Source organism: Mercenaria mercenaria, chromosome 13 (genome assembly GCF_021730395.1).
Source record: "Mercenaria mercenaria strain notata chromosome 13, MADL_Memer_1, whole genome shotgun sequence".
NCBI classification, from domain to species: domain Eukaryota; kingdom Metazoa; phylum Mollusca; class Bivalvia; order Venerida; family Veneridae; genus Mercenaria; species Mercenaria mercenaria.
The window spans coordinates 27,976,530-27,991,757 of NC_069373.1; the positions used below are offsets into that span (position 1 = coordinate 27,976,530).

General features: G+C 34.8%; 1 protein-coding gene across 2 annotated transcripts in view; it reads right to left on the reverse strand.

The window, feature by feature from the left end:
* Positions 1–15,228, reverse strand: part of LOC123530466 (trichohyalin-like) — a 149,832-nt gene that overhangs the window by 106,657 nt on the left and 27,947 nt on the right. For both annotated transcript variants that reach the window (XM_053521380.1, XM_053521379.1), the window contains exons 5-9: positions 13,058–13,236; positions 11,926–12,195; positions 10,970–11,204; positions 3,774–3,960; positions 1,379–1,550 (exon numbers count right to left, since the gene is read on the reverse strand). In XM_053521380.1, the coding sequence (XP_053377355.1) occupies positions 1,379–1,550; positions 3,774–3,960; positions 10,970–11,204; positions 11,926–12,195; positions 13,058–13,236 (1,043 nt within the window). The remainder of the gene's footprint in view (positions 1–1,378; positions 1,551–3,773; positions 3,961–10,969; positions 11,205–11,925; positions 12,196–13,057; positions 13,237–15,228) is intronic.

Here is a 15,228-nt window from a genome sequence, read left to right on the forward strand (position 1 = left end):
AATGTGGCCTCTACAGTGTTAACAACCTTTTCCTTTGATTTGACCTGGTGACCTAGTTTTTGATCCCAGATGATCCAAAATCAACCTGGTCAAAGATTTTATTGAGGGTAACATTCTGACCAAGTTTCATTTAGATTGGGCCAAAATTGTGACCTCTAGAGTGTTAACAAGCTTTTCCTTTGATTTGACCTGGTGACCTAGTTTTTGACCCCAGATGACCCAATATCAACCTGGTCAAAGATTTTATTGAGAGTAACATTCTGAACAAGTTTCATTAAGATTGGGCCAAAATTGTGACCTCAAGAGTGTTAACATGCTTTTCCTTTGATTTGACCTGGTGACCTAGTTTTTGACCCCACATGACCCAATATCAAACTCGTCCAAGATTTTATTGAGGGTAACATTCTGACCAAGTTTCATTAAGATTGGGCCAAAATTGTGACCTCTAGAGTGTTAACAGTCAAATTGTTGACGACGGACGACAATGGACACAGGGTGATCACAAAAGCTCACAGGTGAGCTAAAAAAAATTTTAAAAATGGGGAGGGGGGGAGGAGGGGGCGGGGTGATGCATGCTTTGGGTGGTGGGCATGACTAGGTGGAGGAGTGAGGTGGGGGAATGGTACAACTTTGCATGTTGATAAATATTCATGGAAGGTTTGGAAAAAAAAAAAAGGAATAAAAAATTATCTTTTTTTTTGGGGGGGGGGGGGGGGGGGGGGGGGGGAGTGACCAAGGCAAGGTGGTGACCAGGTATGGGTACACAACTTCACATGTTTATAATAAATGTTCATGGGAAAGAATGAAAGATGTTTAATGAAATTCTACCAATTGGTTGGTTTGTTATGTACAGATCTGTTTGGTTCATATTTATTTCAAGTTTCATGAAATTCTACCAGCTTGTTACTGAGAAATTGCTGCAGACGTGGATTTTTCATTAAATCAAGGGCAGTAACTCTAAGGGAAATTGACCAATCCAAAAAAAAAATTGACGGGCATCATCACAGTATGTTGGTGCATGTTATTTCAAGTTTTATGAAATTCTACCTGCTAGTTACTGAGATATGTCTGCGGACGGACACACGGACGGACGTGACGGATGGACAACGCCATTTCAATACCCCACTCCCGATTTTATCGGCGGGGAATAACTATTGACTGCACAATACATTCAACTTTAAAATAAAAGGAAAACTAAGGTTAAATAACCAATACTTATTTTTGGTCATATATGTGCTGCCAATTTGGGGTCAGGCTGGCACATTCAGTTTGCAGTGTAGATATCTATATCATTTATATAAAAGTAATACAATGGTGGAAATTTCCTCAGAGTCAAACATTACAAAAATTACAAAAAGTGAGCAATTAAAAAGATTACATTGCATAAGAATTCCCCTCAGCACAGTTTTATCTGCCCTTGGATTGCTCTTCCAGTTTTGGTGCTGACTCTGAAGCACTTTGAGTTGGTGCTTCCTGTCGTCTGCTTTCATCTTTCTTGCCTTGTCAATGCCGTCTTTAGCCTCCCTTCCTTGCATCATGAATATAAGGGCCTTAAATGGTAAACAGTTTTGTTTAATTCTGAACAATTTATAGTATTATTTTGTTATATCTAATAAGTTGAATAAATTGTGAGGTAGCTATGTTTTGCGTATAAAACCTCGTACAAATTATCTTAAAGATTCGTTCTCATACTTCAGCGTTAATATTTGGAATAAAATACCTGCTGAAATTAAGGAATCAAGTACATTAAAAGCATTCAAAAATAATTTTAAACAACATTTCTTCGTGTTACAGTCCAGTGCCTAAAATATGCTCTTCAAGTTTTTACATATAATGATGCCATTTAATGTTATTTATTTTTTTTTCTGTTGTTGTTTATTCTCTTTAATATTCATATAATTATGTGAGTGTCTGTCGGATGGATAAATGGGAAGCTTTTTTAATACACTGATCACTGATACACTTTTTTTTTTAATATGATTTGTGAAATTGTAAATGTTTGTATACATGTGTATTGTTGTTGTTGTTAACCGAAGGCCATACTGAAAATAAGTTTACGTTCCATTCTCATGTAATGTACACTTTTTTGTATGTTACCTTCATTAGATAAAGGTTTTATTATCATTATTATTATCATTATTATTAATAAAAAATATCATTATTATTACTATTATTATTATAAAAAAACATCTGGGAGAGTGGAGGTTGCTGACATAATTTCTTGCTCATAAACAACATACAGTATGTTAGTATAGCATTCATTAAATCTCTTATACTAGCTAAGTTATGAATCACTATTTTGTAGTTTTTCATTTTGGTTTAGAAGTAATGTATGTTTTCAATGTGTGTGGATGCCTTATTCAAACACAACCAATGTAGTTTAATTCAGTCTTACATTTACCAAAACAACAACTCATTTGGTATTGGATTTATTTTCTCTTTTCTCATAATTTCAGTTAATGAATCTTGAGTAATTTAAAAAAAAAAGCTAAAAAACAAGAAGCTACGTTCAATAAACGCTTGATGCACCCTGTGGCATCCTTGTCAATACAAAGCAACATAAGTCCAAAATGAGGTCAAGTTCAAGGTCAAACTGAGGTCAGGTGATGTCTGAAGATGAGGAATGGTCACAGGTTACATCTGTATTAGTATCAAGTCATTCTAGTAAGGGGTATTGATGCTAGACGAAACGGTCCCATTTGGTTAACCAAGAGATGGCCCATATAAAGCAACCTAAGTCCAAAATGAGGTCAAGGTCAAGGTCAAACTGAGGTCAGGTGATGTCTGAAGATGACGAATGGTCACAGGTTACATCTGCATTAGTATCAAGTCATTCTAGTAAGGGGTATTGATGCTAGACGAAACGGTCCCATTTGGTTAACCTCGTACGGACGGACGGACAAATGGACAGGACAATCACTATATGCCTCCTGTTAAAGGCAACTGTTGAATCAGAAGAAGTTGTAATGCTGTGTCACTAGGCATGGTAAACGTCCAGTAAAATCCAAGTATTTCATGTTACAATGTGTCAAATGTAAACAATGACAGCAGACCAGGCATGTGACCTTGGAAATGTTCACGCTGGGATATGTCAGCAACTCATCAAGAGTTATATTGTAATCAATATGTTGACATCTCAGAAATAAAAGATTATTTACGACCTACTATAACCTATACATTTTCTGAAACTACATTCAGAAGTCTTTAGGTTGAATGTAAAATTGTGTATGTGTGATCAAAAATAATGACATAGAACCAAAAAATAATATTTTGTTAAAATAATAGGTGGCATCTGTTCCTTACAACCAATTTTTGGTGAGATTAGGAAATATCTATTGAAACAAAAGGACGTTTCAGCCACTTATGACTATATAAAATAGCATATTATGTGTTGTTGGATTAAAAATTACAAAGTAAAAAGGCAAATGTACAATTTCTTAAATAATTTCAATTTGATAAATACATGAAAATCAGTATTTAGAAGTATTAGCTATGGTACAACAAAATGCCTTGAAACAGTTTTCATGAAAAACATGTAAAACAGTTGTTGTTGTGTTTTTTTTTGTTTTCTCAAGTGCTGTTTTTCACTTGCGAACATTTATTTCTTGGATGTTGATATATAATTTATAGAAATGTAAACTGACTATCAATATTCTGATGAATGCATATTGCTAAACATTTTCACCCTGAACACACAGTATGTTTCAAAGTTGCTGCTTTTATTTCTGAAAGAAATATACCTGACAGAGTACAACAAAATAAACACGACTTACCTCCCTTTCATAGAAATGTTTTTTCGTCATTTCTCTGACCAGCTCGACTTGTAGATCAACAATCTGTAGTTTCTGCAGGAAGCTCCTGTCGGGAATATCTTGTGGAGTTTTCAGCTGTGACTTTCCCACTCTTTCTTGAATACGAAGCTGAGCAAGACGTTCTGTTCTACTTCTATCCCAGTCTGACCTGATGTGATCGATTTTAAAAAGAAAAAATTGCTATAATTCCAAAACGAAATGTAGTATATTAGAAAACAGATACTTACTTTATTAGATAAACAATGAATAGTGGCTTTCTATTCTTAATATAGTTGTAAGTTCTTTGTGTGTTAATGTAAAACTACATTCAAGGTAAAGAAACTTGGAAAATGTAAAAAAGTAAACAAAGTCATTGCATTTTTTCCAATATTTTCATTGTTACTTTATTAGATATCTGTAAAATCAAACGTCTTTCAACATTTAGAAGTTCTAATTATGGCTGTGACTTTTGCTACAAGGTGCTACCAAACTTTCTTTAATGCAACCAAAATATGTAATTTATTCGATATTTTGCACATACATTTTGAAGCTTTCAATATTTAACAAAGTTGCAAGTGCTATTAGCCCTTATCATGCTGGACACAACTGATTCTGCCTTTGTGACCAGATCATCCATGCAGTCTGATCAAGATCTGCACTGTTCGCCATTCATTCAGTATCTTTTTGGTAAGCACCCTTTTTAACAGTTAATGATACTGACCAAATTTAAAGATGGACAAGTTTATTATAGAAATTTAGCAGGGTAAGGGTTAAAGTGTTGATTTGAATGAAACTTTTCATGGATATATCTTTTATGACTAAAAACAGTTCTGCAAAAATTCAACAGTTTTAGACCGATTGTAAATAAAGTTATTTTAAAATGAAAAATTTAAGGTTTTCAAGGTTTATTTAAAATGTTGATAAATCACAGGCCAGGGCCTCGAATTTAGATATACATGTAGAGTTAAAATTGTTGCATAACTGTTGATTTTTATTAATACCAGTCAATACTGTTAACCAGTACTGTTAACACTTCTTAGAACTTCTTTATATGTATTCAAATGTACTGAAATTAGTTAAATGGTAAAGTTTATTATTAGGGATGGGAACGAATGTTCGAATATTCGAATATTCGAAAATCAGTCGAATATTCGAATATGAAAATCAAATTCGAATATTCGTAAATAATTATTGTATTTTTTTTCAAAATAAGTATCATTGATTTTGGACAATATGAGCATGCTAATTTTACAGAATAAAACCATGTCATGTTAGTTTATCACGTATCAAAAGATGTCCAATTAACAAGAAAATAGCAATGCATAATTGGCAGGGGCCATCGTTACTTATTAACAGTTTGCAACAGGCGTCAATGTGTCAGATGCATGTCAAAAGATGTCCAATTAACAAGAAAATTGCAATGCATAATTACCTGGGGTCATCGCTACGGATTAACAGTTTGTGTAAGGCGTAAATGTGATATCTTTTTATCTTTTGTTCATTTTTATTGGCGCCTGTTTTATGTAACAAGTTGTAGAATTTTTTTTCGAAAACAATGCCAAACGTGTAGATATTGTCGATCTTTTCACAATATTTTGTACGTTTCAGACCATCCGCAGAATCAGTTTTCATCCGCAATCGGCCGTATTCGAATTAAATTTTGAAGTAGTTAATAACAAAATCAAGAAAAACGTATGACTGATGCACAAGTTCATGTTGAAGGAGCTTTTAAGTCCGCCTAACTTGCATTTTACACGACGATTTTTACACGCCGATTGAAATTTTTCAAAATGGCGGCGGTAATACAACAGCGCGTCACGTGTTTAAATGAGACGACCTGCTATTTTTAGATAAACTTGCGACGGTCTAAATTATAATCGTTTTGATTTTTTTGTATCATTTTGAAGCTAAAACACTGAATTAGTTAAATATGTTCATGATTATATTGACAGAATCGTGAAGTAAAACGCTAGGATCGGCGGGTTTCCCTATGTAGGATCGGGTTACCCGAAACAAACATTTTTTTTGGCCTTATTTACGATGATCCACGCTTTAAACAAATGAATACGTTGTGTATATGCTAATCACTTAATAAGAATTTAAAGCTTCCATTAAAACAAACCGAATATTCGAATATATTCGAATATGGCAAACCGAATATTCGAATATTGATTTCAGTATTCGTTCCCATCCCTATTTATTATAGTATTTCCTGTTCTCGACAAAAAACAGTAAACACTGAAAATTTAGCAGTTAATATCTATGTCTAAATTTCAGACTCATGTGTATGACATACCATGTACACTTTCCAAATATTTTTCACACAAATCCATTTAAAAATATTCTTCTAATGTAAAAGCAGAAATTTTCGCAAGAGTTTAATTTTTGCTATATTCTCATGGTCCCCCACCTTGCAACATTCATCCTTGCATAAATATTAACCATTCAATGAAGAAAATCTCAACATTACAAACCTTCCTCAACATATCAAATGGACACGGCCATATTTACAAAAATTGTAGGGCAGTATAATCAATCTTTACTGTACTAGTATTATATATCAGTAGACATTTAACAGTAAAACATACCCGTCTATTACCATGTGTAACTTATAAAGACACCCGACTTATTAAGAAGCCGAAACAAGCAGTAAAATTTTGTTTACAATCGCGCAAATATAAAACCTCACAAGCATTTTCAATATTTCAAATTTGCTAATTTTTGACCCAGCGAAAATATGTGCTTTTACAAGTTACACTGGAAGTAATACATGAATATACTTGTCTCTCATGTCACATAAAAAGTATATTCAGAGATCTGGCAAAATGCTGTGTAGCTGAAACCTAAATGATTGTAACTCAGATAAAATATGTTTAGTCAGCAGAATCTTTCACAATAGAGTTGCTTAATCAAGACCTTTATTAACAACACACAATGTTCAACCTATTAGTTTGAACACATTTTTGTCAAAACTTTTCTGCACAAAAACAACAACAAAAAGTGCATATATATATGCAATATATATACTGTTTAATAGGACAATAAACAACTGTACAGAAATGTATGTATTAGCTCAAAAACTACAAAACCTGATAAAATGTTTGCTGACACTTACCAAGCATTGCTGTATGAAAGATGCAGGAAAAGTATGATAGAAAATATGACTAAGAACAGATGAAACAAGAGCTGTCAAAGGAAACAGTATGCTTTACTATTTCAATGCTTGATAGTGAAATAGGGCCTATCTGAGGTAACCAGAGCTATCAATGAAGTGATTAAACCATCCCCCCTCCTCTATATGAATGAAGACGTAGGACCGCAGTTTAAGTTTAAATCAACTCCATTCAAGTCACATACAGAGAATATTACCAATTGCCACTATGGGTCCACTACCTTAAATCAACTCCATTCAAGTCACATACAGAGAATACACCAATTGCCACTATGGGTCCACTACCTTAAATCAACTCCATTCAAGTTTCATACAGAGAATATTACCAACTGCCACTATGGGTCCACTACTTTAAATCAACTCCATTCAAGTCATATACAGAGAATACACCAATTGCCACTATGGGTCCACTACCTTAAATCAACTCCATTCAAGTCACATACAGAGAATACTACCAATTGCCACTATGGGTCCACTACCTTAAATCAACTCCATTCAAGTCACATACAGAGAATATTACCAATTGCCACTATGGGTCCACTACCTTAAATCAACTCCATTCAAGTCACATACAGAGAATACACCAATTGCCACTATGGGTCCACTACCTTAAATCAACTCCATTCAAGTCACATACAGAGAATATTACCAACTGCCACTATGGGTCCACTACCTTAAATCAACTCCATTCAAGTCACATACAGAGAATATTACCAATTGCCACTATGGGTCCACTACCTTAAATCAACTCCATTCAAGTCACATACAGAGAATACACCAACTGCCACTATGGGTCCACTACCTTAAATCAAATACACAAAGTAATAACAGAGTGACAGTGCATAATCATAATCATAATTTATAGTGCATAAAATGGGGCATAATCCATGAAATATTGAGTCATGATGTGGATACAGAACACTATTTTAAGTTTTAATCAAATCCATTCAGTAACAACAGAGATAAAGGGAAAGTGAATCAAAACTTAAACATGTAATTCTAAGTTAAAAAGGAAAATAATTCATGAAATATTGTTGTGAAAGTTATTATTATTGTATCATACATGGTAGGTGATGATGAGGAAGAACTTACTTAAGTTTAAAGCAAATCTGTCAAGTAATAATAGAGATAAAGTGAAAAGCGCATCAAAACTTTAACCAGTCAAAGGACTCAGACCCGACGCCAGGAGAGTAGGAGAGATCTCCATATACCGGTACATCATATAGTCAGGCGTAAAAGAGTTTCCAAAACAGTGTAAAAGAAAGTTTAAACAAGAGGGCCATGATGGCCCTATATCGCTCACCTGTTATCACTGCACTTGAGGACAAGAAGATCCTCAGAAAAAATATCTAAGTCCAAAGGACAGGAACAACAAAGGGAAGAAATTTAACCAAAAAGAAAAAAAATTCTTACAAGGTACAGATATGTCAAAATACACCTAAAAATTGGAGATACCATCCATGTTGTACCACAGAAAAGTGGTCTCGGTTTTTCCCTACGGCCAATAATAAACAAGAGGACCATGATGGTCCTGAATCGCTCACCTCTTCCCACATGACCCAGTTTTGAGTATGACGTCATTTTTTCTATTATTTGACATAGTGACCTAGTTTTTGAGCTCATGTGACCCAGTTTTGAACTTGACCTAGATATTATCAAGATAAAAATTCTAACCAATTTTCATGAAGATCCATTGAAAAATATGGTCTCTAGAGAGGTCACAAGGTTTTTCTATTATTTGACCTATTGACCTAGTTTTCGAAGGTACGTGACCCTGTTTACTAGATATCCTCAAAGTGAACATTCTCACTAATTTTCATGAAGATCTCATGAAAAATATGGCCTCTAGAGAGGTCACAAGGTTTTTCTATTTTTATACCTACTGGCCTAGTTTTTGACCGCACGTGACCCAGTTTCGAAATTGACCTAGATATCATCAAGGTGAACATTCAGATCAATTTTCATGAAGATCCATTGAAAAATATGGCCTCTAGAGAGGTCAAAAGACTTTTTCTAATTTTAGACCTACTGACCTAGTTTTTGACCGCAGTTGACCCAGTTTCAAATCTGACCTAGATATCATCAAGATGAACATTCAGACCAACTTTCATACAGATCCCATGAAAAGTATGGCCTCTAGAGAGGTCACAATGTTTTTTTATTATTTGACCTACTGACCTAGTTTTTTAAGGCACGTGACCCAGTTTCAAATTTGACCTAGATATCATCAAGGTGAACATTCTGACCAATTTTCATGAAGATCCATTCAAGGGTATGGCCTCTAGAGAGCTCACAAGGTTTTTCTATTTCAAGACCTACTGACCTAGTTTTTGATCGCAGTTGACCCAGTTTCAAAGCTGACCTATATATCATCAAGATAAACATTCAGACCAACTTTCATACAGATCCCATGAAAAATATGGCCTCTAGAGAGGTCACAACGTTTTTTCATTATTTGACCTACTGACCTACTTTTTGATGGCACGTGACCCACTTTCGAACTTGACCTACATATCATCAAGATGAACATTCAGACCAACTTTCATACAGATCCCATGAAAAATATGGCCTCTAGAGAGGTCACAAGGTTTTTCTGTTATTTGACCTACTGACCTAGTTTTTGATGGCACGTGACCCACTTTCGAACTTGACCTAGATATCATCAAGGTGAACATTCTGACCAATTTTCATGAAGATCTCATGAAATATATGGCCTCTAGAGAGGTCACAAAGTTTTTCTATTTTTAGACCTACTGACCTATTTTTTGAACGCACGTGACCCAGTTTCGAACTTGACCTAGATATCATCAAGATGAACATTCAGACCAACTTTCATACAGATCCCATCAAAAATATGGCCTTTAGAGAGGTCACAAGGTTTTTCTATTATTTGACCTACTGACCTAGATTTTGATGGCACGTGACCCAGTTTCGAACTTGACCTAGATATCATCAAGGTGAACGTTCTGACCAATTTTCATGAAGATCTTGTGAAATATATGGCCTCTAGAGAGGTCACAAGGTTTTTCTATTTTTAGACCTACTGACCTAGTTTTCGATGGCACGTGACCCAGTTTCGAACTTGACCTAGATATCATCAAGGTGAACACTCTGACCAATTTTCATGAAGATCTTATGAAATATATGGCCTCTAGAGAGGTCACAAGGTTTTTCTATTTTTAGACCTATTGACCTAGTTTTTGACGGCACGTGACCCAGTTTCGAACTTGACCTAGATATCATCAAGATAAACATTCTGACCAACTTTCATAAAGATCCCACGAAAAATGTGACCTCTAGAGTGGTCACAAGCAAAAGTTTACGGACGGACGCACGGACGGACGGACGGACGACGGACGCTGCGTGATCACAAAAGCTCACCTTGTCACTATGTGACAGGTGAGCTAAAAACAGTATCTGAAAATTAGATGGGAGGAGAACAGAAGTAAAATTGAGAAAATTTATTTATTGTACACAGGATTATAGAATGCCAGTATCACAAATTAAAGTTTGTTAATCAGTAACTTAAATGTCAGTTGTTTCTTCATGTGTTTCGTAAATGATTTTGACTTCACAATAAACAACTAGGTGTTACAAGGATATAAGCTCCTAAAAATAGGGCCAAAGTAATAAAAGACAGAATTATTTCATTGTTTTGATAAAAACATTTTTTGTTATAATAAAAAAATCTTGACTTGTGCTAACATTTTGAAACAACTGAAATCATTCCCAAAGACTTCAAGATCAAGGAGCAAAAATCCTTTTTGACCAGGAGAAACTGAAAAAACAGTCGGCCTTAAAATTTTAAAAGGTATGAAGAGTCCTGTAAAGCAGAAACTGATTAACAGATGACTTTATTAGAAAATTAGTGATTTTCAAATAAGGAGAATGTTGGGTAGGAATGTGTGTGAAATGCATGATATACATGTATTATAAGAGAAATTACAAAACAACTAGATACCTTCTATAACTTGCAAATCTAAATAATTTCAGTAGTGTAGTATACCTGTCGATTCTGGGCTCCATGGCACGTTCTGCCAACCCTACAGTGGTTGCCACGGATACGAATCCTGCTTCTTGTTCCATCAGGAGGATCTGTCTCATTAACCTTGCATATTCTATTATCATTGACTGATTCAGGGGGTTTCCCATGTCTATTTTAAGAGTGGAGAGAAGGGCTTCTCGTTCCTGGCGATGTCGTCTATGCAACTGCAGCATGAGACCTGAGCACAGTGAATCACCTAAACAAAAATATGCATTAGAGAGGTTAAGTACATACACTAGTATGCATAATTATATTTTATTTCAACAAGAATCTGATTTGTTTGCATAGTTAAGTCACACAGACACAGTTCTAGGTTGTATGGTGATAAAGGAAGATCCGAGACGCCCCTCTAGGCATTATTTCAGGAACAGATGACTCTTGCATAGAACGATTGACCTTCTGTCATCCAGCTGGCTCCAATAAAATAATTGTACACCCCAAGCAAGGTTTTAAACACACAGAGGTGTGCAGCATGTGATCTGAAGTCTGCAACCATAACTATTCAGCCATGGCGGCCCTCAAAAAGCATCTGAGGCATCTAAAGTTAAGTTCATCATAATCTGTCTGCATGAACATGAAATACAGTAGGCCTTGTCCAGAAATATTAAATCATAAGTGAATTTAGATAAAATGTTGTTCTTATTTATGTCAAGCAGCTTATGGTAAACTTTCATCTTCTTCAAATGTCTGCTGTTAAGCCATTAAATGTACCGGATTTATATGAAAAATGTATTTATACAATATGTTCTTAAAAATGTATGAATTAAGTTTGCACTACTTTAAACAAAATACATTCTTTAGAAAATTTTGAGACAATATTTTCTTTAACACACCATTTCCTCATAGAAAAATTCTGTTACACTTAATCTTTTATATTTTTTACATGAAACCCTATTACATATGTCTACAATACATACCAGAAATAATCTGTTCATATCTATCCTGTACAGCAGTTGCAATATCTCTTGCTGATTTCCCTTTCTCCATTAGCCTGACCTTCATCTCGTCAATCTGTCGTCGATGTTCCCTATCATGCAGACGTAATTCTCCCATCAGTCCAGCCAAGGAAGCCAACATATGATAGCTGCCACCAGGGACTGTACCTGTATATGAGGAGCCATCTCTGATCAGGATTTTCACCTGTCTCTGTATCTGCTGAAGTACTTCTGGTATCTCCTCTTCAACAGCTGCAAGTCAATTTTGACAATAAAATAAACAAGAGCTCGTAGAACACAAAATGCCCCCATTGATGCATTCAGTAACTGCACAAGGAACAGAAATTTTCAGGTCATTGTGACCTTGACCTTTGACCTACTGATCTCAAGACCAAGAGGGGTCATCTGCTGGTCATGGTCACTTATTGACACTTAATGCTAAATTTTGGACTGTCCAGATGTTCTGAGGAGAAGCAAGGCAGAAATCACAAGATCAGGAAAGATGTAAAACTGCAGTGACATCTCTATGTGTCAACAGGGACAAACAGGATTAAGTAAATAAGTGCACATGTACATTTGATCACATAACTGTTTTTGCAGGTTGGATATCTATTCATTAAAATGGTTCTATTTCATGCTTTTTGGTAACATTTTGGAATATATCAGTGAAATTAAATTTAAATTTTTAGTGTTTCAAAGCAGTGAAGATATCATTTTTTATTTTTCACTGGTACGGAACTACACACGAATGAATGACCTCCACCCCCCATTTAGCTCAATAGCAAGAGCATAGATCTATAGATTGCCGGGCGGCAAGTTCAATCCTCAGGTGTGGCGTATGTTCTCCATTACAATTTGATAAAAGACATGTTTTAAATCATTCATCCTCCACCTCTGATTCATACATGTGGGGAAGCTGGCAGTTACTTGTGGCGAACAGGTCTGTACTGGTGCAGTATCCACGAACACTGGTTCGGTTAACTGCCCACCATTACATAACTGAAACACTGTTGAAAAACGGTGTTAATCCCAAAACAAACAAACACATAAATGCTTTTTATATATGAAGGCATTTGCAAATCATTTAAGATAGCCCTGTATAAACATGTCTTACCAGCTGCTTGTTTCGCCATCTCCATCATCAGCTTCTCTTTCAGAGCCTCATATTTCATCTCAAGCAGTTCATTAAGGTCACTCATATTCACCTGACCTTTTGGTTTGCCTTTGATCTTGCTTTCATCAATGTCAAGGCCATCATCAAATAACATAGCCTCTAAACCTTGATGGTTCCATCTGAAGAATAAAGTATAAATGTCAGGTTTCAGTATATATGGCATACCTTGCTTTAGTTTTTACATATATTTTTTGCATCTATTTCTTTGGGGAAAAATTCTTTTGTAATATTTTTTATGTCTATGGTAACAACGTTTATATCTGTTGCAAGTACTGATTCACATCTTGAGTAACCATTAACATGTGTTGTTTGAATTTATATCTTTTCTAAGGTTATGTCTTTGTAAGCACTTGTCTCTCCACAACCTTTCATTATCAAGAGCAACATACAACATTCTGTGTGGAAGAATTTTTTCCAAGCCAACAGATGTAAAATCACCCTCACAAATACTGTCTGGGAATATTAAAAGATTACACTGGGAGTAAAAGAAGATTAGCCTAGGAATATAAGGGGATTAGCATAAAATATAGGGGGATAAGTCCAGAAATATTAGTGGACTGGTCCAGAAATATACAGAACCTATCTTGGAAATATAAGGGAATTAGCCAGGGAATATAAGAGAATTAGCCTGGGAATATAAGGGAATTAGCCTATGAATATAAGGGAATTAGCCTGGAAATATAAGGGAATCAGCCTGGGAATACAAGGGAATTAGCCTATGAATGTAAGGGAATTAGCCAGGAAATATAAGGGAATTAGCCTGGAAATATAACTAAAGGGAATTAGCCTGGGAATATAAGGGAATTAGCCTATGAATATAAGGGAATAAGCCTGGAAATATAAGGGAATTAGCCTAGAAATATAAGGGAATTAGCCTATGAATATAAGGGAATATAAGGGAATTAGCCTAGAAATATACAGGAATTAGCCTGGAAATACAACTGAAGGGAATTAGCCTGGGAATATAGGGGAATTCGCCTGGAAATATAAGATAATTAGACTAGGAATACAAGGGAATTAGCCTGGGTATTTAAGGGAAAAAACCGGGAAATATAAAAGAATTAGTCTGGGAATATAAGGAATTAGTCTAAAAATATAAGGGAATTAGCCTGGGAATATAAGAGAATAAGCCTAGAAATATAAAGGAATTAGCTTGGAAATATAAGTGAATTAGCCCGGAAATACTGTTGAATATCATTACCTTGATATCGTTCAGCTCGATACTCCACTTATCAAGATGTGTTACATTTCGGTCCCAACTTTTCTCTATATATTTTAATGGTATTATTTATCATTACCTCAATATTATTAGCTCCATATTTTGTTTAGCTCGATGGGTTTTTTCAGTCCCATCAACTTACCTGTACTGTTTTTTACACCTGCTTTTGCCAATATCACAGCTTGTTAAAAAATATCCAAGTTATTTGTAAGGTGTGAAAATCAACCTATTGTTGCCCGGTGATGTATAATTAATTATAATCAGGTTAGTTTGTGCGTTTATTTTGTTTGTTAATTAATCTTTAATCCAATTTAAATGTTAGCAAGTTTGCATTTAATTCCCAATAATTAGTCTAAAACAGAGTGCAAGCGGGCAAGCTGTTTTCCAAATTAACAATTAATTTGGACGAGATATTTTTCTGTTTGACGGAGTATAAATTGATTGAGTAACAATATGCATATTTAACAGGCAAATTTTCGTTATTAAAAAACATTCAAAATGACTACTCAACCAGGAACATTACCGCTGCATTCAGAATTGATGTGCTATTGTTCATATTTCAATAAAATATATATCAATAAAAATGGTAATGTTTACATGTAAATTTTAAAAATTTAAAAAGTTGTATGTTTGTACTATTGAATTAAGATGTTTTATTTGTCAATAAAATTAAGATCGTATTTATGTTTTATATTATTTCTGTCCGTTTTCAAACCCTCTAAAAGAAGCATGGGATGTAATGACAATATAGACATCCTACACAGATACAAAATGTAGTCCTAGATAGATGATATCATTATGTCAATCTTCGGATACGTCAATGCAATTTTTGCAGTCCCTTGAATATCGAGGCAATGATATTTGACTGTATAAGGGAATAAGCCTGTGAATA